Source organism: Ascaphus truei, chromosome 2 (assembly GCF_040206685.1).
Source record: "Ascaphus truei isolate aAscTru1 chromosome 2, aAscTru1.hap1, whole genome shotgun sequence".
NCBI classification, from domain to species: domain Eukaryota; kingdom Metazoa; phylum Chordata; class Amphibia; order Anura; family Ascaphidae; genus Ascaphus; species Ascaphus truei.
Genome location: NC_134484.1, coordinates 10,970,329 through 10,993,831, shown reverse-complemented (window position 1 = coordinate 10,993,831; position 23,503 = coordinate 10,970,329). Strand labels below are relative to the sequence as shown.

Below are 23,503 nucleotides of genomic sequence, written 5' to 3'. Positions count from 1 at the left end.
GAGACTGGTAACATGGGCAGTGTCTCATAGAGAGAGACTGGTAACATGGGCAGTGTCCCATAGAGAGAGACTGGTAACATGGGCAGTGTCCCATAGAGAGAGAGACTGGTAACATGGGCAGTGTCCCATAGAGAGAGAGACTGGTAACATGGGTAGTGTCCCATAGAGAGAGAGACTGGTAACATGGGCAGTGTCCCATAGAGAGAGAGACTGGTAACATGGGCAGTGTCCCATAGAGAGAAACTGGTAGAGCCAGTGGGTCAGGAGTCGGGGGGGGTTGCAAGTGCAAACTGAGGTTACACATGCAGGCCTAGCTGGAGCTGGGAGACACCACTATTTCATACCCTACATCTGTACTTATTTAGCCAGTACTGAACCTATTAAAACCAACTGCACCTATTGTCCTCCCCCCCCCCCCCCCGCCCGCCCCACCTCCCATTGGTTAAAGCTCGGAACCTTCAGGTAATTACAGCAACTTGAAGATCGAGGACTGATTTGCTAAATGATCAATGGGTTACAGCAGGGGGGCTCAACTCTAATCCTCAAGTCCTCTCTCTCTCTAACCCCCCCCCCCCCAAAACAGGTCAGGTTTTCAGGATATCCCAGCTTCAGCACAGGTGGTTCAATCAGAGGCTAAGTCGAAGGCAGCATCTGCAGCGATTGCGCTGCCAGGGGGAGAGGGGGGGGACACCCGTTAATCCTTCGGTGCCGCGACCACAGTGACGTGAAGTCTTGCTACATCTGTATTCGCACTAACTAATGCAATAACTTGAGAGAGCAAGAGAGTAGAGCATAAGCGAGCCTCTGTGTGTTTCGGTGCCTCCGTAGGGCGTGCCTACTTGCGTGTGTGAGCTCCTCTTTAACAGTGGCACTAACGTGTGTCGTGCTTATTTCCATGTGGGCAATGCCAGAGGGTCCGTAATTTACACTCACCTGTTGTGGGCGTCTGCTTGGCGCCCGCGGTGGGGCTGCACGTTTTGGAAAGCTTGTTTGCAGACACCCTGTACATGACTCCTCCGATACAGCGCAGCCCTCGGCTCTTCCATCTCTGCTGGTGCTGCTGGCATCTTCCGCTCTGAGACAGCTGACGAACCCGGTTCAGCAGCAGCAGCCTGGGGCAACAATAATAATAAATAATAATAATAGCATGTTCTTGCATGGCGCTGCTAGTTTTACGTAGCGCTTTACAGAGACAAAACAAAACAGAAAGCGCGTTTAACTCACACGGCCCGCATTGTATAAGGCTATATATTGTGTTTTTTATTTGTAACCACTGGGCTGCCAGATAGGGTTTGCACGGAGAGCCAGCCTGCGGGTTTGGACAATGTCATCATGACGGGTTTGGGAAGAGTTACACGACTTACGGATTGTAATGGGATGTATTCATTATGGTCTAATTTTCCCCATTTTATGTGTGGCAAAAAAAACCACAACTCTGCCATCTCTGGCACGATCTAAACCTCTCTGCCCAACCATCACATGTATGAGCGTTGTTTGGGTTCACTCTGACCGGGAGCAGAAAATGGCTGCGTGAAAGCAAGCTTTTCTTTGCATTGATACACAGGTCGTCAATATACAGGGGGGTTTGCTGTCCCGGCGCTTGCTTTCACGTTCCCGACAGCAGGGGTGGGTTGCAGCCACGTTATTATTACACGCAACTCAGGCGTAGAATGATGATGTCATTCCTAAATGATCCAGCATTTGTCATGTGTCCCCGAGCAGTCCCACGAAAATATTCTCACACACCGCTACGTATAAGAGTCCCACGCATAATTATTTTAGGTCATTATCTCAATTTACCTCAAGGAACATTGTAAGAAATATGTAATGTAGGTGATTTTTATAGCATTATAAATCGCTCTGAGACATGGGTTAAGGAGCATGTCTCCCCTTCTTAATAAATATAGGTTTTAATGTAAGCACAGCACCAATGCTTTTTAAGCCACAATTCTGGTAAGAACAATTCACTTCCTAGAAAAGCACAAATAAGTAACATTTTAACCTTAAAGTTGATTGAATTTTTAAAAGGAACAAAAAATATTCACGTGTTCTTTAAATATAACACACACACACACACACACACACACACACACACACACACACACATTTGATACCTGTTTATTGTATTGTTAATAGATGACACACTGGTTTGATTACTTTTTAGTATCTCAACACTTCCGATTTACATTTGACACATGTATTATGAACTGATTAGAGTGTGTTTGAATTTATTGGCGTTATTCAAGTTGTCTGTGTGTGGTGTTTGTGTGTGTGTAGGGGGTTGTGTGTGTGTAGGGGGTTGTGTGTGTAGGGGGTTGTGTGTGTAGGGGTGTGTGTGTGTAGAGGTGTGTGTGTAGGGGTGTGTGTGTATGTAGGGGTGTGTGTATGTAGGGGTATGTGTATGTAGGGGGGCGTGTGTAGGGGGTTGTGTGTAGTGGGTTGGGTGTGTGTGTGTGTAGGGGGGTGTGTGTGTGTGTGTGTGTGTGTGTGTGTGTGTGTGTGTGTGTGTGTGTGTGTGTGTGTGTGTGTAGTGGTGTGTGTGTGTGTAGGGGTGTGTGTGTGTAGGGGTGTGTGTGTAGGGGTGTGTATGTGTAGGGGTGTGTATGTGTAGGGGTGTGTATGTGTAGGGGTGTGTATGTGTAGGGGTGTGTATGTGTACGGGTGTGTGTAGGGGTGTGTGTGTGTGTGTGTGTGTGTGTGTGTGTGTATGGGTGTGTACACTATATAGATTTATAAATACATATATAAATAAATATATAAACACATGTATAGTCTGCTGAGGGGATTCCTATATAGCAGCAGTTGGGCTTCTCTGGCAGTGGAAGGGTTACTTCTCATGGTTACTAGCTCAGGCTCCTGATCAGGACCATGCAGAAGCCCGTGGCTCCGTGGCTGCCTGCCTGCACGGCCTGTAGCTTCTCATTCTCTTTGGTGTCACATCCCTGTGCTACGTTGTTGCCCTAATGGAAAAGGCTGGACTTTGGAAATGAACTGAACAAGGGCCAGACGATAGAAATTAATGAGCTCACAGAAAGGCCGAGGCGCGGGTGAGCGCGTCTGCCCTGCACACGCTCGGCCTGGAACGCCTTCCTCTGCTGCACAAACCGTGGCCTGGAAAACACTTCTCCCTTCCCCGTGACCGGCCTGGCCTGCTTCCGACAGGAAAATGTCATTAACGCCAGAGAAGAGGGAAGGTATTAAGCGTGGGTAATGAGGGCTGGAGAGGGAGCAGGGCCTTAGGACAGCCTGCCTCCCAGCCCTTGTAATAGGAGGCATGAACTATCCTCCCAGAGCCATTTCTAATCCATTTGAAATACTGCAGCAAATTATCTCCCTCTCAGCCCAAAAGCGGCGAGCCAATTTAATCCGAGCAGAAGTGACAATGCGCTGGGATTTATCGCCGTAGCCTTGGCTGGACGAGGGTGAGGGATATCCTTTTTCTTCTTCTTTCCTCCCCGGTCTACGGGGGGGGGGGGGGAGGGGGCGTGAAGGGAGGGGAGGGTTAAAAGAAGATGATTAAACACGTTGGTATAACGGGTGAAAGCGATTCTCGTGCCACGGTTTGCAGAAATGTAGATAATTCACCCTCCCGTGTAGGGTGGTCGAAGGAGGAATATTTTGACGTGGCTCAATCAGTGGCTCAGTCGAGGAAGGGATATTCTGAAAACCTGACCTGTTGGTGGTCCTTAAAGACTGGAGTTGGCCACCCCTGATATAGGGGACACACACATAGGTGATCACGCTGCATCCCGAACACTGAAAGCCAATTATAGCCTGTAATAACCAATGTCCAAGGACCCTAATGACTGAAATGTGTGGGGCGGAGCCAAAACATCCATTCAGGCTTAACCCATTCACTGCCAGCCAAGTGCGGGGGTGGGGGAACGCACACCAAAACATCGGACTTTCAGGAATCAGTCGCCCTTCGGAATCACAGAAGCATTTAATCCCACCGGGCCCGGTTTTCATTTCTTCCTGGGTGATACAATTGCCACAGAACAGAAAATGGTGATTAACACCACGCTCACCAGGCAACGAACCCAATACCAATACTTACCCCGGTCTATTCCTTTCTTAATGACGGGTACACGTCTAACACAAAAGCAAACACTGTTATTGTCATCTAGGATTATTAATGTAACATGAATGATGTATTCTTACTACTTAATGCAATAACAGCGTGCGAGCACGAAAGTGAGAAGGGAGGAACCTTTTCACTGCACAAGGCATCGCTGCAGAATCAGGGGAAGATTTCACAACATACATGTGGAAAGTTCCCCGCTCTCCGGGGTCAGGACGTGAATTCCTCTTCCACGCCTGTCACTGAGGCCGTATCAGCCACGGAATCGCTACCCAATGGATGGCAGGGACGCAATTGCCGGAACGATTGTGCCACGCGTGTACCTCGCCTCTTAGGACGCAGAAAGGACCACAGAAAGCCACAGGCCTCCGCTGCTTTTCAGTGCTTTGATTGCAGCTTGCCGCCTGTGGCTGAACACACAAGAGGCGGTGAGGAACCGTGTGCAGGTCCCGCTGAAACATCACGGGACACGCGTGTAAGGTCATCACGGGACACGTGTGTAAGGTCAGAGCGGTGGTGCACGGACCCTCGGGTGAGATCCTGGTACACTGGGCATCATACATATACAAAAGCAGTGTCCCCGGCGCTAATGGGTTAATGTCCACAATACCATACTCCAAAGACAGTCCCGGATGGATTGACAGTCCTGACAGATGGATGGATGCACCAACAAAAGTTCTGAATGGATTGAATAGTCCTCAGAATTGATTCCAGGTGGTTTCTGTGATCACATAAGAACAAAGACACACCAATTGCGCAGTATAATAGACCACAAAGCCCTAACCAAAAACGGGAAAATCCCAACTTACAAGATATACTCTTGTTGGTTCAGGGGAGAGAATCTGTTACAGGCCACGTCTCCACCTCGATATCCACGGACCCCACGTGGTTGACGGGATGATCCTCCTTGTACTGGATGGCGCCCTCGCGGGAGCAGCATGAACCGCAACAGCCAATGTGCAAAGAGAATAAAACAGCCTAGTGTACTACGCATATACACTTTAATACATTTAAAACTGCCACACTACCCACACTTACAATATGTAAGGGCAAGTGGTGCCACTTACGAATGCCGTCCACAACCTGCTTCCAACCAGGCAGTAACGGAGACCCACACAGTCACACGCCGATTGATGACGTCTCCGTCACCTCTCCAGCACCGGATGGATTCACTAGTTGGTCGGCACACACGCACAGTACTAAGCTCCTCCTCCCTACGCGTTTCGTGATCATGTGTCACTTCCCCTTTTTTAAATGTATTAAAGTGTATATGCGTATTACACTAGGCTGTTTTATTCTCTTTGCACATTGGCTGTTGCGGTTCATGCTGCTCCCGCGAGGGCGCCATCCAGTACAAGGAGGATCATCCCGTCAACCACGTGGGGTCCGTGGATATCGAGGTGGAGATGTGGCCTGTAACAGATTCTCTCCCCTGAACCAACAAGAGTATATCTTGTAAGTTGGGATTTTCCCGTTTTTGGTTAGGGCTTTGTGGTCTATTATACTGCGCAATTGGTGTGTCTTTGTTCTTATGTGATCACAGAAACCACCTGGAATCAATTCTGAGGACTATTCAATCCATTCAGAACTTTTGTTGGTGTATCCATCCATCTGCCAGGACTGTCAATCCATCCGGGACTGTCTTTGGAGTATGGTATTGGGGACATTAACCCATTAGCGCCGGGGACACTGCTTTTGTATATGTGTTTTGTTTAGTAGATTTGGAACCGTTTATTGTTTGTCGTCCCCTTGGCTGCTGATTTTTTGCACACACACAAATTGTTTTAGTGTATTCACTATATTTCACACATTATTTGTTGGATCGAGCGTTGATAGAGAGTGTTTTTAGTTATTTAGTTTGTTGTTCACACTGGGCATCATGTTTAACGGCAAGTTAGCCTTTCTGATTCCTTTAGCCACAAAGTGTTAGAATATGTATGTACTACAGGAGAACATACGTGTTCTGTGTGATGCTATTTATGTGGGGTGACCAGCTTTTCAAAAGTTCAAACCAGGACACGAAGTAATTTGTTTTATAAATGTGATCACTTAAAAATAAATATTATAATGATATTTAGCTAAAGCATCTCCATTTATGCTGTATTATTTATTTATTTCAGTATATTCTCTACCTCCCTCACCCCATTCTCTCTACCCCCCCATTTCTCTCTCCCTTCCCCCACACACACTCACTCACACTCTCCCTACTCCCGATACACACACACCCACTCACTCTCTCTCTCTCCCTACTCCCGACACACACACCCACTCACTCTCTCTCTCTCTCCCTACTCCCGATACACACACACACACTCACTCTCTCTCCCTACTCCCGATACACACACACACACACACACTCACTCTCTCCCTACTCCCGATATACACACACACACACACACACACACACACATTGCCCCCTCCCAGTTAAAAGTCTCTCTAAGTGTGGATGTGGAGCAAGGGGGAAGGCGTCCGTCATGGTGGCAGACACCAGAACTTGTAACGGACTTCTGGGTTGGACCGCAGGGGCGGCCCTCACCCTCCAAAATAAAAAAAAACTGGGACATTTAAACGATTTTGAGAACATTTTCTGAACACCGGGACGTTTAACGAAAATCCAAGACTATCCTGGCTAAATTGGGGCGTCTGGTCACCCTATATTTATGACACTGGAAGTATAAGAAAGGCGGCGACGTGTGCAGACTGTGTAAACGGGACACAGCATCCTCCTCCCCATCCCAAGAAGGAAGACGAGAGCCGGTTTCGGGAGAAGGATGTCAGATGCATTAGTAAAAAAATCCAAACACAATTCCGTGCCAGCCGTCTTTGTGAGAACGGTTATGACACGAGAAGTATGGCCGTCTTTTCACTACTCTGAGAGGAAGCATTGCTATCAATCATATTATCCCTGATTTTATTTTGTGCAGCTCTTATAGCGTATATTTGAAGGGGGATGTAGCTCGCCTTTAAGTGTATCTGTTACCAGCGCACTCTATAATCGGGATGCAATCACTAGAAAGCAATAAAAACACACGCTTCTGCGACGCTGGGATAATATTCCCCTTCTGTTCTTCGCTCACGCGATACATTTGCTGCTCGCGCTGGCGATACACATTTCCGTACAGACGTGGAATTGGGCCGTCTGTTACTCGGTATTATTTCAGTCATTTCTTAGGAAGATGCAATTCCTCCCAGGAAGTTTTTGACAGTAACGCAGGGAACCGAAGCCCTGTTACTAAATATTCAGGCTTAGAAATACTCTCATGCCCATTTGCTCAACTGAAAAGCGAGACAATGATTGCCTTTGTGTTTAAACAAGTTCTGCTGAAAAATATAGAAAATGGGAAAGAAAAAAAAAGAAAGAGCGAGAGGCAGTTTCAGGTCACAAAACATTGGGTATTGTGACCTTCTCTGTGCACAAACCAAGCATGGACTCCACGTACTCCCCGAAGCACCGACATTCTGCCCCATAATGCCAGAGACAAACCAGGAGTCTGCAATGACATGGAACATTCTTCAGAAAACTAAAGCAGGAGGACTATACCTTAAAGCAACTCCAGTCCTCAAGCCCCTCCAACAGGTCAGGTTTTCCAGAGATCCCAGCGTCAGCACAGGTCAGGTAGCTGAATCAGAAGCTCAGTCGATGACTGAAACTCTGCTTGAGCCACCTGGGCTGAGGCACAGAATGATTGAGCCACCTGTACTGAAACAGGGATATCCTGAAAACCTGACCTGTTGCTGGCCCATGAGGACTGGAGTGTTGCCGCCAGCTTTAGAAAATAAGCAGCACCCCTATAGAAGCCCATATGACAGAGAGAGATTGGATCGGCGCTCGTGCTTTCAGCTGCTATACAGTAGATGCCAGCTTCCCCTCATTGCAAGGAGCAGAAGCCGATATGAGTGTAACTCCGATGCGGTTAGTATCTTGCCCCTCGAGCACGTCCTGTCCTCTTGTGCGAGTGTTACAAACATGATTCCCTTCACCTCTTCCTTCCAAGGTTAACACTGTAATCTTTAGACTGCACTGGGCTCTGGGTAGAGCTCCATTTTAACCTTACAGACATTGAATATTTCATGCGCTTATGTCTCCTACATGGGCATTCGACATAAAAACAGCGTGGGAAAAGGCAAGAAGAGATCTCTAAGGAAGCGCTTATAGTGCCGGGCGACGGTGACGCTGACGTCACGCTGCGTTAGCTGGAAAAATCAAATTGAAGTGACATCCAGCGATCGCGACCAAGCCGTCGCGTCGCTCCTACTATAAGCGCACGCGACGGCGTCAATACATTTGTGCTGTCACCGTCGCCATAAGCGCGGCCTAAGAAATGTCTGCAGCTGGTATACTCAATAGCATGCCAACCAAATGTAGCAGACGAGAGGCTGGGTCTGTGTACGGTGATACTCATCACAGGGGCAGAGGGCAGCGATTCTTAACCTGCGGTCCCCCGACCGGTACTGTTCTCCTGATGACACCTTGGTTCTGATCACTGAAGTTTTCGGAATTCCCTTCCATCAGCCCCCTCCCGCATTTTCCACGTCTACAGAAAGCCCATTTCCAGGTAACGATCTGGTACTCTGGATTTCAACCTATTTTTCATATAACCCTGGAGGTTAGGCGACAGGCAATGTGGGGGTTTATGGTGACCACATTTTGAAATGATTGCGATCACATTACTCAAGACGCGATCATTGATATTGGCATATTTTTAAATGTAATTTATTTGAAATGGTTATTCAATACACCGATGTAGTAAGACTCGATGCCTCTGGGGGCGCGCGAGGTTGCGACGCCAGATCTCGGCCAAGAAAGCAGGAAGCTGCCTGGCAGGATGAACTCAGCGGGGGTCCCTGCTGCTGAATAGGACCACCCCTGCATTAATGCTAATGAGCCAGCCACGCGTCTTTAAGAGGAGTCCCAGAGAGAAGCGGTCTGTCTCCCTCAGCAGCACTCTGCATCGAGGAGTCGCAGAGAGAAGCAGTCTCTCTCTCTCTCTCTCTCTCTCTCTGTCTCCCTAAGACGCTCTCAGTGAAGAGGAGTCCCATAGAGAAGCTGTCTCTGTCTCCCTGAGCAGATCTCTTTGCAGAGTCCAATAGAGAAGCAATCTTGCTCTCTCTCTCTGTGTCTCCCCACGCCACTCTCAGCATAGAGGAGTCCCAGAGAGAAGCTGTCTCTCTCTGTGTCTCCTGAGCTGCTGGAATGGTGATCACCAATTGCTTATGCCCATTAATATTGACCGTGATATGGTTAAGACTGAGAACCCGTGTTATGGAAGTTACCCTGTAACGTTTGCTGGAAAAGGTGGACAAGTTTAAGCAGGAAAAAATACCATTTGCGATGCTGTTAAGCATCTGTTGGGGAGAAAGAGGAGTCCACCATTACCGCTGCTGATGTTAGAGAGGGCGCGCTATGTACAGCGCCTCTCACCGCTTCTTCAATATAAAATGAACCAAAACCAAGGAAATACAAACACTGATGCCATGTGCCTGCTGTGCCACCCTACTCACCGTCATAACCATTTAAGGGGCCTTGTGCACAGTTGAGGTTCCCCCTTATGCAAATTGGCAGCTGGCATGGAAGGATATAAGGGGGGGACTTTGTATTGTCCTAAGAATGCTTTGCGGTCTCTGCTCTCTAAAAATAAGTTGGTGGGTTTCACACAAAAAAAACTCTGCAATTGTGGATACGACCATATAAACAAAAAATAAGATAAGACACCATCATTCTATTTAGACAACTATATATATAATATATATATACACACACACACACACATCTGGAAAAGTTGTAATGTTCTATAAATTATTTATGACGATACATTGGTTTCAGGCAGATTTACTGAAAGGATAAGAGGGGTGTGTTCTGAAAAGGTCAGGTATTCTGAAAATGTTCTTGAAAGGTTCCACGGCCTGAAACGAACATCACTGTCCAAGTCAAGCTTGTTGGGACATTAGAAAGACCTGGATTTGGAGACCGCTTGCATTGGTCTGAGCCTAGACAATGGCCAGTACAGCGCTCCAACCACCCGAACATGTTAACTCTCACTGATTTGGAGCGTCTTCAATAGTGTTTCACGGATAAAAAAAAACATGGTCACTTATGTTAAGCGGCCATGTTTTTGTCTAGAACTTCCAAATCTTACGGATTTCAGTCCATGGAGGATGACATCTCTGTTCACTGTGTCTAACACATCCTGATGCTGTTTCATGGTGGATGTCATCAATAATCAGAAGCGTCTAAACTGCCTTTGATGGTAAGTTGCAAACCCCGGCTTCTGTATGTACTGCAGATGGGGCACAGTCAGGGGCACTGCTGAACATTCAGTGTTCCTTTAAGCCGGAGCCCCGTGTTTGTGTGCAGTAATTACTGGTCAATAACAGCTGGAGACGAACAAGGAAATCCAATCCATTCCCCCAATCAAAGCCATTAGGCCAACCAACAACCTTTAATGTCCCATGACACACTAGAATCTCCGACTGCTTCCTTGAGCAACGTAACACAGTCTCTGCATACAACAATAAAGTGTTTTTGCTTATCTGTCAGTCCTTTGGAGCAGACATCCCTGCTTCAGCACGGCCTTGTCGTCCTTCTTCTTAGGGGAACTCAGCCACACCTTGAGCCCAGAAAAACTCCTCTGTAGGTCCTCTTTAACAGCTTCCGCAGCTGGGGAGCACTTCTATCTCCCCCTTCTCTGGGGAAAACAGTCTCTCTGTCTGGCAGCTTCCTGTGTCTTTTAAAACACTTCCTCATTCAGACCAGGCTGATTAATTAGGCAGCAGCTGTATTAGCCATTCCAGTGACTATTAACTCTCCGTGAGCTGGAAAAGTACACTTACTGCACTGTTCCAGCAACTAGAGATACCCAATGGTATCATAGTACTGACCGTATTCCCTCAGTGTGCCTATGTACTGATCGTATTCCCTCAGTGTACCTATGTACTGACCGTATTCCCTCAGTGTGCCTATGTACTGACCGTATTCCCTCAGTGTACCTATGTACTGACCGTATTCCCTCAGTGTGCCTATGTACTGACCGTATTCCCTCAGTGTGTGCCGTAAGCGTCAAAAATGATCTTTGTCAACTGGAACGTGCAGCAAACCACGAGCAGCCTGTTTATATTGTTAGCGCAGAATTACGTTGCTATGCATTAACCAAACGTGTATTTAACACACCACAGATTTCATTATATATAAATTACCAAAGCGTATTATTTTCACAGTACGCCTATTCTAAATATTACGCTAATAATGTATTGACAATAATAATCTGAAACATGTGTATGTATGGCGTCACATAATGACCTTCATCCACACGACCCACACTATATAAAGATTTGTACAACCTTTCAGTGCTCCCCGTTTGATGTACAATAAAAGAAAACGCACATACAATGCTAGTACATTATTGGGGTAAACCTCTGCCACACATTTGGATGCATTCACCACTGTAAGCGCTCCCTGTGCTGGCATTCTCCGCGCTACGTACATAATGGCTGTTAATTAAGTACAGAGTGATACCATTACTCAGGAAATAGGCGCTGCTCCTTAGCAGGGTAACCCCTGCGCTGCAGCCTGTTTCTATGCAATACGTTGCAGGCCACAGGCAGCGAAGAGTTAATGTTGCCCACCCAGCCGTTTGCTGCTGTAGGGTATTAATACATAGCGTGACTAGTGAATTTATACTCAATACTCCGTGTCACCCTAAGGATGAGCATGGAACGGCTCGTGGCAATTTATAGTTATTACGGCTGCGGTTACACTGATGGGGGGGGGGGGGGGGTTCCGCCTCTTTAATGTACAAAGATACAAATAAATGCATGTACAATTTGTGCAAGGCGCGGTGACGTTCGTCTTCTTGCAACGGCAGGACTTGCAAACACAAGTTATCGCCCCTGCTGACGGCGGGCGCTTAAGTTTTGGCTGAGACAAAACTCTGCTTGGATTGCAGTTACCGGGGAGAGAAAAACAACATTTTTGCTGTCATTTTGGCGCGGCTGTCGGGAACAGAAACACAATTATCACAGATCATCCTGCGAGGTCTCTTGTAACTGCGGCCCATTTCCTTACTAATGTTTACGGATGGCGGAGGTGTCGAGATTGTGTGTGCGTACGTGGGAGAAGTCAGGGAGATGTATCTTAAGTGGCGGCTCAAAGTCTATTTGCTGAAAGAACAAATCACACTGTACAGCGTCTCCTATAAAACATTCTCTGGGAAAGACTAGAGAGCATTGAAAGGGCTGATAATAACGTGCTTCCATTTATGCAGCTCATCCTGTTATAAAGTTTAGACTAAGTTCTTTGACAATTGATCTCCTTAGGTCTATATGTTTTTAATACGTCTATGCTCTCCTCTCACCGCACTGCAAAATCTGTTGCCGTCTTAACGAAGTTTTAAGTCTGATCATCTCTTTCCAAACGCCATCTTCTGTCCTGTGCTCTGTACGTTGCTAAAACAGAACGTGAATCCCTGCGCTTCTCCCATTGGGAAAGCAATAAGTATACATAGTGAGACCTAAGTCTGTAAGACAAAGGAGACTTTTGGTTATAACCTTTGATCAAATAATGCCAAGCCTGCTAACCAACGTCAAGGTAAGTCTCAGTAGCGGGTCCCTATGCTAAATGCACGTAGCTGCCTGCTCTCTGCTCCACCTTTCTTTACTGCTCAGATCCCCCATTACACGCACTGAAGCATTTTAAGGATATCCCTATAACATTTAAAGCTAGCCGTTTTCATTTCCCAAGGTTAAATAGCCCACAAACCTTTGAGAAAACAAGGAAACAGCGCACCATTAAAAACATATATCTGTGTAAAGCCTTATAAAATCGCCACAAATAGTAGCAATAAAGCGGTAAACGAACAAAGAAAAACATGGATCGCGGTTCTGGTTGAGAACATTGATTGGTATTTTACCTTCGCTAGATGGGTTCATGCGTATTAATTACCCCCGGGCAGTAAAGCGATAATTATTTCAATATTCATTTCAGGAGCTCGTTATTTCTGCAGTGGGAATAACGGGTCCGTTGCCTGTAGATGTCATTTTCACACTGACCTTTATAGGGTCCCAATAACAGTATGCCAGGAATGATATGGGGCCTGGTTGGCTGGAGACCAGGTACGTGGTGGGCACTTGCCCGGTTTTTAGGGGCTGACGAGACTGAGCACTGCATCGGAGCGCCCTACACTGGCGACACACTTTATTCGAGCTCGGCTAGTCCCACGAATTCGGGTATACCCGGGTGTATTGAGGTTTGTGACTGTTTTCTGCCCGAGTGCATTTGGGTTATTTTCCAGGCAGGGATTGAAGCATTTTATTCCCGCTGGCTGCAATACTGCACAGTATATATATATATACTGCATTACAATTCATGAATTTATGCCATCTGGTAGACACGCGAAGCATTGCAGCCTATTAAATCCTAATCGTTATCATTTAACAGATCAGCCGCCCGTCAGCCAGGCATGAACCCAGGCTGGGAAGGCAAACGCAACGGGGCTTGTCAGAGGTGAGGAGCGGCGCATTCCAGGTATCTGCCAGGTACATACTGGGTATTTGCTCGAATAAAGTGTGTCGGTGCAGTACCCTTGTGTGCACCCCGTTACTCGGACATGCTGCAGGACCCCAGTGAAGCTGAGCGAGCGATGTGTACAACAGGAGAGAGAAGGTTGCAGGAGGTGTGAAGGAAAAGGAGTATGATTGCAACTAAAGAAAGAACATCTGCATGCACTTTGTGAGAGAGAGTAAAGAAAGAACATCTGCATGCCCTTTGTGAGAGAGAGTAAAGATAGAACATCTGCATGCACTTTGTGAGAGAGTAAAGATAGAACATCTGCATGCACTTTGTGAGAGAGAGTAAAGAAAGAACATCTGCATGCACTTTGTGAGAGAGAGTAAAGATAGAACATCTGCATGCACTTTGTGAGAGAGTAAAGATAGAACATCTGCATGCAATTTGTGAGAGAGTAAAGATAGAACATCTGCATGCAATTTGTGAGAGAGTAAAGATAGAACATCTGCATGCACTTTGTGAGAGAGTAAAGATAGAACATCTCCATGCACATTGTGAGAGAGAGTACAGGAAGAACATCTGCATGCACTTTGTGAGAGAGTAAAGATAGAACATCTGCATGCACTTTGTGAGAGAGAGTAAAGATAGAACATCTGCATGCACTTTGTGAGAGAGTAAAGATAGAACATCTGCATGCACTTTGTGAGAGAGTAAAGATAGAACATCTGCATGCACATTGTGAGAGAGAGTAAAGGAAGAACATCTGCATGCACATTGTGAGAGAGTAAAGGAAGAACATCTGCATGCACATTGTGAGAGAGTAAAGGAAGAACATCTGCATGCACTTTGTGAGAGAGTGTAAAGGTAGAACATCTGCATGCACTTTGTGAGAGAGAATAAAGAGAGAACATCTGCATGCACTTTGTGAGAGAGAGTAAAGAAAGAACATCTGCATGCACTTTGTGAGAGAGTAAAGAAAGAACATCTGCATTCACTTTGTGTGAGAGAGAGTAAAGATAGAACATCTGCATGCACTTTGTGAGAGAGAGTAAAGAAAGAACATCTGCATGCACTTTGTGAGAGAGAGTAAAGAAAGAACATCTGCATGCACATTGTGAGAGAGAGTAAAGGAAGAACATCTGCATGCACTTTGTGAGAGAGAGTAAAGAAAGAACATCTGCATGCACTTTGTGAAAGAGTAAAGAAAGAACATCTGCATGCACTTTGTGTGAGAGAGAGTAAAGATAGAACATCTGCATGCACTTTGTGAGAGAGAGTAAAGAAAGAACATCTGCATGCACTTTGTGAGAGAGAGTAAAGAAAGAACATCTGCATGCACATTGTGAGAGAGAGTAAAGGAAGAACATCTGCATGCACTTTGTGAGAGAGAGTAAAGGAAGAACGTCTGCATGCACTTTGTGAGAGAGAGTAAAGGAAGAACATCTGCATGCACTTTGTGAGAGAGAGAGAGTAAAGGAAGAACATCTGCATGCACTTTGTGTGAGAGAGTAAAGGAAGAACATCTGCATGCACTTTGTGAGAGAGAGTAAAGAAAGAACATCTGCATGCACTTTGTGAGAGAGAGTAAAGAAAGAACATCTGCATGCATTTTGTGTGAGAGAGTAAAGAAAGAACATCTGCAAGCACTTTGTGAGAGTAAAGAAAGAACACCTGCATGCACTTTGTGTGAGAGAGAGTAAAGAGAGAACATCTGCATGCATTTTGTGAGAGAGAGTAAAGAAAGAACATCTGCATGCACTTTGTGAGAGAGTAAATAAAGAACATCTGCATGCACTTTGTGTGAGAGAGAGTAAAGATAGAACATCTGCATGCACTTTGTGAGAGAGAGTAAAGGAAGAACATCTGCATGCACTTTGTGAGAGAGAGTAAAGAAAGAACATCTGCATGCACTTTGTGAGAGAGTCAAGAAAGAACATCTGCATGCACTTTGTGAGAAAGTAAAGAAAGAACATCTGCATGCACTTTGTGAGAGAGTAAAGAAAGAACATTCTCATGCACTTTGTGTGAGAGAGTAAATAAAGAACATCTGCATGCACTTTGTGAGAGAGAGTAAAGGAAGAACATCTGCATGCACTTTTTGAGAGAGAGTAAAGAAAGAACATCTGCATGCACTTTGTGAGAGAGTCAAGAAAGAACATCTGCATGCACTTTGTGAGAGAGAGTAAAGAAAGAACATCTGCATGCACTTGTGAGAGAGAGTAAAGAAAGAAAATCTCCATGCACTTGAGAGAGAGAGTCAAGAAAGAACATCTGCATGCACTTTGTGAGAGAGAGTAAAGGAAGAACATCTGCATGCACTTGTGAGAGAGAGTAAAGAAAGAACATCTGCATGCACTTTGTGAGAGAGAGTAAAGATAGAACATCTGCATGCACTTTGTGAGAGAGTAAAGATAGAACATCTGCATGCACTTTGTGAGAGAGAGTAAAGATAGAACATCTGCATGCACTTTGTGAGAGAGAGTAAAGATAGAACATATGCATGCACTTTGTGAGAGAGAGTAAAGGAAGAACATCTGCATGCACTTTGAGAGAGAGTAAAGATCGAACATCTGCATGCACTTTGTGTGAGAGAGTAAAGGAAGAACATCTGCATGCACTTTGTGAGAGAGAGTAAAGAAAGAACATTCTCATGCACTTTGTGAGAGAGAGACAGAGTTCTCGTACAGGACACGATTTGTAACACGCGGTGCTGGGGAGTCTCTCCGACAGCTGCAGGCTCCACTAATACAGGGCCGGCCAACTTCAGTCCTCAAGGGCCACCAACAGGTCAGGTTTTAATGAGATCCCTGCTTCAGCACAGGTGGCTCTATCAGTGGCTCAGTCCATGACAGCCACCTGTGCTGAAGCAGAGATATCTTTAAAAACTGACTTGCTGGGTAACATGCTGGGAGAGGTAGAAAGACAGGATCTATGGTTACAAAAACTAAATACTTCACGCTCGTGGTAAGTAACATGTAACTTTCAAAGCTTCAGGATTAAATACAGTAATAAAGTATTTTATCAAGTCAATCACCAGCTTTAAAGCAGCAATACTACTTCCCAACGCCCCCCTTCTTTTTCTTATTGGTATAAGTAAAGCGCGTGGCAATGTAGAAATCTACATTCTTACCCAAGCTGGCAATCGTTTGGTGCTTCTGTTATACATCTGTGACAATCCTGATTGTGTGACTAAGGCCTCGGGCACGGTCAGCGCTTAGGCGCGCTGCTGCTCGCCAGTGAGCCCCTGCAGCCGCAATGAGAGCGGCTTTAGCAAGCGCGCGGAAGCGTGTGTCTTATGACAATGTAAAAGTTTCGCGCTCATGGGAGCGCAGGGCCGGTCACATGAGCGGTTCGCCCAATGAGGGCGAACCAGCTCCGTGACATCACTGGCCCGCCACCGACACGCCCCCGAACGGCGCGCTAACCAAGGCCAGGGAAAGCACCCACTTTCCCTCAGCCTCAGCGCGCCTCCGCACGGGCTTAGTCACCATGGACTCAGCCTAACAATGGCTGCTTCAGTCAGTGTAACTCAGCAACTACAATGTATCCTTATATCACTAAGGTAACATTATCTATTGTTACAGTTTGCAGCTCAAACAGATGGGGACAATTGCAACAAATGATCCCAAAAAGAAAAGTGTTGCAAAGATCTTGCACTGCTGGGGAGTCAAATATGATATATACAAAGGATGCTTTAAAACTCATTATAAATGACATTAACAGTTGAATAAAAGCAACAAAAAACAGACACCATTATCTTATGCTACAGAACTGATTTTTTTAAAAAACATAAGATTACACATGTTTTGCTGCTTTAATCTATTAAACGTATCACTCGGGTTTGGTCACTATGTTCATATGTGATACTGTACATTTAATCCCATCTGCACAATATGCTGTCGTTTTATACACAAAATATCCATCTCACCAGCCTTAGGGAGGCAAGAAAAATGTGCAGAATGTGGCCTATCAAATCTTCTTGTATTTGTATTTATAAAGCGCTAGCCAGTGCACACAGCGCGGCCACGGGACATCATACAATGCTTAATACGAGAGAGAATACAGACTAGGGATAACTGGATAATGCAAAGAAGTCGTCCCTGCTAAAAACCTTAGTATTGGGGGGCAGGAAAAAAGAAGTATATGGAAGGGATCAGTTTAGAGGGTTACTATGTATGCAGTATATGATAATTATATAATGCTAGAGAAATACTTCCATATACAGGTAACTTTCAGGTTGGATTTGACTTGAGTGGAAGAGTTCCAGAGATGGGGCAATATGAGAGACAGATTTCCAGCGGGACGGAGCAGTAGAGACACGTGGGACAGAGAGGAGACACGTGGGACAGAGAGGAGACACGTGGGACAGAGAGGAGACCCGTGGGACAGAGAGGAGACAAGTGGGACAGAGAGGAGACACGTGGGACAGAGAGGAGACCCGTGGGACAGAGAGGAGACCCGTGGGACAGAGAGGAGACCCGTGGGACAGAGAGGAGACAAGTGGGACAGAGAGGAGACACGTGGGACAGAGAGGAGACCGTGGGACAGAGCAGTAAAGACATGTGGGACAGAGAGGAGACACGTGGGACAGAGAGGAGACACGTGGGACAGAGAGGAGACACGTGGGACAGAGAGGAGACCGTGGGACAGAGCAGTAAAGACACGTGGGACAGAGAGGAGACCCGTGGGACAGAGAGGAGACCCGTGGGACAGAGAGGAGACCCGTGGGACAGAGAGGAGACCCGTGGGACAGAGAGGAGACACGTGGGACAGAGGAGACACGTGGGACAGAGAGGAGACCGTGGGACAGAGCAGTAAAGACACGTGGGACAGAGGGGAGACCCGTAGGACAGAGGGGAGACCCGTGGGACAGAGGGGAGACCCGTGGGACAGAGAGGAGACCCGTGGGACAGAGAGGAGACCCGTGGGACAGAGAGGAGACCCATGGGACAGAGAGGAGACACGTGGGACAGAGAGGAGACACGTGGGACAGAGAGGAGACAAGTGGGACAGAGAGGAGACCCGTGGGTCAGAGAGGAGACACATGGGACAGAGAGGAGACACGTGGGACAGAGAGGAGACACGTGGGACAGAGATGAGACCCGTGGGACAGAGAGGAGACCCGTGGGACAGAGAGGAGACCCGTGGGACAGAGAGGAGACACGTGGGACAGATGGGAGACCCGTGGGACAGAGAGGAGACACGTGGGACAGAGAGGAGACATGTGGGACAGAGAGGAGACACGTGGGACAGAGGGAAGACCCGTGGGACAGAGAGGGGACACGTGGGACAGAGAGGAGACACGTGGGACAGAGAGGAGACACATGGGACAGAGAGGAGACCCGTGGGACAGAGAGGAGACACGTGGGACAGAGAGGAGACACGTGGGACAGAGAGGAGACCCGTGGGACAGAGAGGAGACCCGTGGGACAGAGAGGAGACCCGTGGGACAGAGAGGAGACACGTGGGACAGAGAGGAGACACGTGGGACAGAGAGGGGACAGCCTTGAGAACACTCGCAGCAGTTCATTGAATAACATGCACATACCGATTGTTGCAAAACATGTTCATTTACATAGTAAATCTGCATATTGCCAGATCTGACAAGGCAACACACAACTGCCACAAATAACACTCATTGCATATGTATTGACATGCGAGGTCTTCAATTAATCCAACCAGATACGTTTCCAAACAAAACTATTTGTTTGTCGCGTACCTCATTAACTTTAAATTAAACTAAAAACAGGAACACACACATTGGAAGTGGCGATACATATTCCATCGTGTACATGTACATCTAGCAACGAAATTCCATGGCTGGTAGTGACCTCTCAGGAGCGATGGACAGGCCTGTCCCCAATATGCTCGCGGTAATGAGCACACAGAACATGGGAGCAATGCATTATTGTACTTATACAATACTTTAAAAGCCCCAGGAATAGAGATAACTAATAATGATACTGTCGTTTCAGAGCCGCAAAACAACGCGCTCGACATGACAAATATAATACACAAAAATTAGACCCGTCCAAAAATACAAATCATGTTTGAAAACCATAATAAGTTCCTTTGTAATGGGAGCCCAGCCCCCCCAACGCCCGGTACATGAACATACAGCTGTGACGCCCGTCGCTGCGTGCTATGTAGCACTGTGCTAGGCGCGGGGTCAACGCACCGCGGGGGACAATGCGCTGCGCCTCTGTGTCAACGTTAATGCGCCGGGCCTCGGGATCAACGGCCTCGGGATCAACGCGCCGGGCCTCGGGGTCAAGGTGCCGGGCCTCGGGGTCAAGGCGCCGGGCCTCGGGGTCAAGGCGCCGGGCCTCGGGGTCAAGGCGCCGGGCCTCGGGGTCAAGGCGCCGGGGTCAAGGCGCCGGGCCTCGGGGTCAAGGCGCCGGGCCTCGGGATCAAGGCGCCGGGCCTCGGGATCAAGGCGCCGGGCCTCGGGATCAAGGCGCCGGGCCTCGGGATCAAGGCGCTGGGCCTCGGGGTCAAGGCGCCGGGCCTCGGGGTCAAGGCGCCGGGCCTCGGGGTCAAGGCGCCGGGCCTCGGGGTCAAGGCGCCGGGCCTCGGGGTCAAGGCGCCGGGCCTCGGGATCAAGGCGCCGGGCCTCGGGATCAAGGCGCCGGGCCTCGGGATCAAGGCGCCGGGCCTCGGGATCAAGGCGCCGGGCCTCGGGATCAACGCGCCGGGCCTCGGGATCAACGCGTCGGGCCTCGGGATCAACGCGCCGGGCCTCGGGATCAAGGCGCCGGGCCTCGGGATCAACGCGCTGGGGATAACCCCTCAAACGGAAAACACGATCATCCGAAACTGTGTCACAGGGGGAGCATCAGCGCTGGTACATCTGTAGGTACGATACAGTTTAGTTCCCCTCTCAGGCTGGGGGTACAGGAGCTTACACAAGTGAGCACCTCCCATGAAGACTCCGGGAACTCATACAATTTATTACACGCCGCAGAGATTGTTTTACCAATAAAACACTTGTTTTCCAGGATTTGTAGAAGCGAATACATACATAGAATAGAAGCTCTCGTGATAACTGACCGGCCTGTTGTATGGAAATTCTCAAACCAGTCACTGTCTGCTGTAATTAGCTGGAGGTGCCGAGATTTAACTAATGGGAGACAGGCACGGAGGGTGTGGAACTGCCCGGACAAGCTAACATCTGAGGACCAATTATAAAAGGGGAGCAGGACAGGGCACAGATAAGGTGCCACATAATCCGCACGCTTCACGTTCAGGATAAACGTGAACTAGGGTTGAAAAATATCTCCTAACTGACAGGTCTAAAAAGAAAAAGCCACTCAATGTAATAACATTAGCTTGTGGCTCTGAGTCACGCAGCCGCACCAGCGCCTGGCAACTCAAGCCAATATATGGCACGCCACCTTTCCCGATCTGATAACATACATCGCAAGGGAAATCCACCTGCAGATTTAAGGGAGGGGGCGGCAAAGGGGGGCTGACTAAATGGCTGTCAGTGCAGCAGAAGAGGACCAAAATGCAAAGTTCTGTGGGGAAGATCATGTGACAATTGGTGCACTGCTAGAAAGAGGGCAGGGCTCAAAAAGGGGTGTGCCAGAGCCTGTTTAAAATATAAGCAATACAGTATAAACATTTTAGAAAGAAAACACAAGCCCAACATTGGCAAATAACATCGCCCCTCTCCTAGCCATCAATACGCTGTCCAATCTTATCCTCTACCCGCCTGTCTCTACTCCAACCTCGTTACATCGCCCCTCTCCTAGCCATCAATACAGGCATACCCCGCATCAACGTACGCAGTGGGACCGGAGCATGTATGTAACACAGGCATACCCCGCATTAACGTACGCAGTGGGACCGGAGCATGTATGTAACACAGGCATACCCCGCATCAACGTACGCAGTGGGACCGGAGCCTGTATGTAACACAGGCATACCCCGCATCAACGTACGCAGTGGGACCGGAGCATGTATGTAACACAGGCATACCCCGCATCAACGTACGCAGTGGGACCGGAGCATGTATGTAAAGTGAAAATGTACTTAAAGTGAAGCACTACCTTTTTTCCACTTATTGATGCATGTACTGTACTGCAATCGTTATATACGTGCATAACTGATGTACATAACGCATGTGTAACAGGCTCTATAGTCTCCTCGCTTGCACACAGCTTCGGTACAGGTAGGGAGCCGGTATTGCTGTTCAGGACGTGCTGACAGGCGCATGCGCGAGCTGCCGTTTGCCTATTGGGCGACATGTCCTTACTCGCGAGTGTACTTAAAGTGAGTGTCCTTAAACCGGGGTATGCTTCTACTCCAACCTCGTTACATCGCCCCTCTCTCAGAAAACCTCACATGGTTTAACACACGATGGCCCATTTTTAAAGATATAGCCCCACGCAGCGCAATATAACAAAAAAAAAAACACCTCTAAGTCAGGGGGGCTCAACTCCAGTACTCAGTCCCCCCACCCCCCTAAAAGGTCATGTTTTCAAAATCTCCCTGCTTCAGCACAGGTGGCTCAATCAGAGGCTCAGTCAAAGACTTGGGGTTAACCAAAGACTCTGATTAAGCCACCTTTGTTGAAGCAGGGACCGATTGAGCCACCTGTGCTGAAGCAGGGATATCCTGAAAACCCGACCTGTTCCTTTCTCTGACATTGTGGGCCGTGGTTTCAGGGCGTGTGTACCGATTCTTCACAGGATGCCACAAGGGACTTTTACAAACACAACAAAAAATAAACAAGGTATCTAAATATGGCACGTTTAACCCTTTGAGTGCCAGTGGGCCCTGACCTGCACGGATTACCCCATTTGTCGCAATCTCCTCACTTAAGCCCTTTTTGCAGAATTTATGACGCTCTGATCAGAGGCCTCGGATCCGGACCCTGAGGTCATGGCCCTGAAATTAAATGGCAGTAACCGCCGGTTAGCGCCCAAACCCACCTCCCTTAAATTCCGTCAGGTCACACACGCGTCAAAATAACCGCGCCCCAGCTCTGCTGATCATAGCGCGGCGCTGTGGAAATCAAAATGAAATAAGAAAAGGATCACAGCTTTAGTTAGAAATATTTAGAAAGGAAAGGGGGTTTCTTAACAGAAATGACCCAACAGTGGAATAGTGGCGGTGTAACAAAAGTAGTGGCATTGTGGTGTAACAATATTGGCATTCCCCCCCCCCCCCCCAGGACTGAGGCACTTTGGTCACTGCTATAACTAGGCCAGTAAAACAATTAAAAACAATTAGTGGCCGGGAGGGCAAGTATTTTACCAACCACATCCTTAATATTTCTATTTCCTATGTCACCACAAGATGTGCTTTAATCCAACATTACAGACCTGCTAACGTACACACACACAAATGATCACATGTACATACAAATTACACACACGCACACAAACACACACGGTCCTTTGGTTAGCCTGGCCTTTGTCAGCTCCCTTTCTGTTGGGGTCCTGTGTGGGAAATGCAGCTTCGCATGGCCGCTAACCACGGTGCTGAACACGGTTTATGAGTTTTCTTGCAATGTACTTTCTGCTGTCTAACTGGGAAAGAATCCTCAGTGGGAGTGTCACAGATCTCCCGGAAAGAAGCTCAGCCCCCTCTGCTGCCACACAGATCCGCTCCACTGCAGAAAACTCACATGGATCAACCCCCTAATGGCTGAAAAATGGAAACTCTTGTCCTCAAGAGCTCACCATCTATATTTTAAACACCCGAGGCTGGAGCTTGAAGTACATTTTAAACCAAGGTCTCCCACTTAGAAGGCCAGCACTGCTCTTCTGCACACAAACACTAAGGTCACACTCGTAGCATCTCTAACAGCCACTGCCAAGGCACCGCAGCTAGATTTCAGCTGGCTGGATGCGGTCCATCTCTGCGGCTCTGATTCCTGTCTCAATGCGCCTGCGCTGATCCAGTGGTCTGTA

At 47.7% G+C, this 23,503-nt stretch overlaps 1 protein-coding gene across 3 annotated transcripts in view; it reads right to left on the bottom strand.

Moving 5' to 3' along the window:
* ZC3H3 (zinc finger CCCH-type containing 3) overlaps positions 1-23,503 on the bottom strand; it is a 361,466-nt gene that overhangs the window by 129,136 nt on the left and 208,827 nt on the right. For all 3 annotated transcript variants that reach the window (XM_075581388.1, XM_075581387.1, XM_075581389.1), the window contains exon 5: positions 934-1,112. In XM_075581388.1, the coding sequence (XP_075437503.1) occupies positions 934-1,112 (179 nt within the window). The remainder of the gene's footprint in view (positions 1-933; positions 1,113-23,503) is intronic.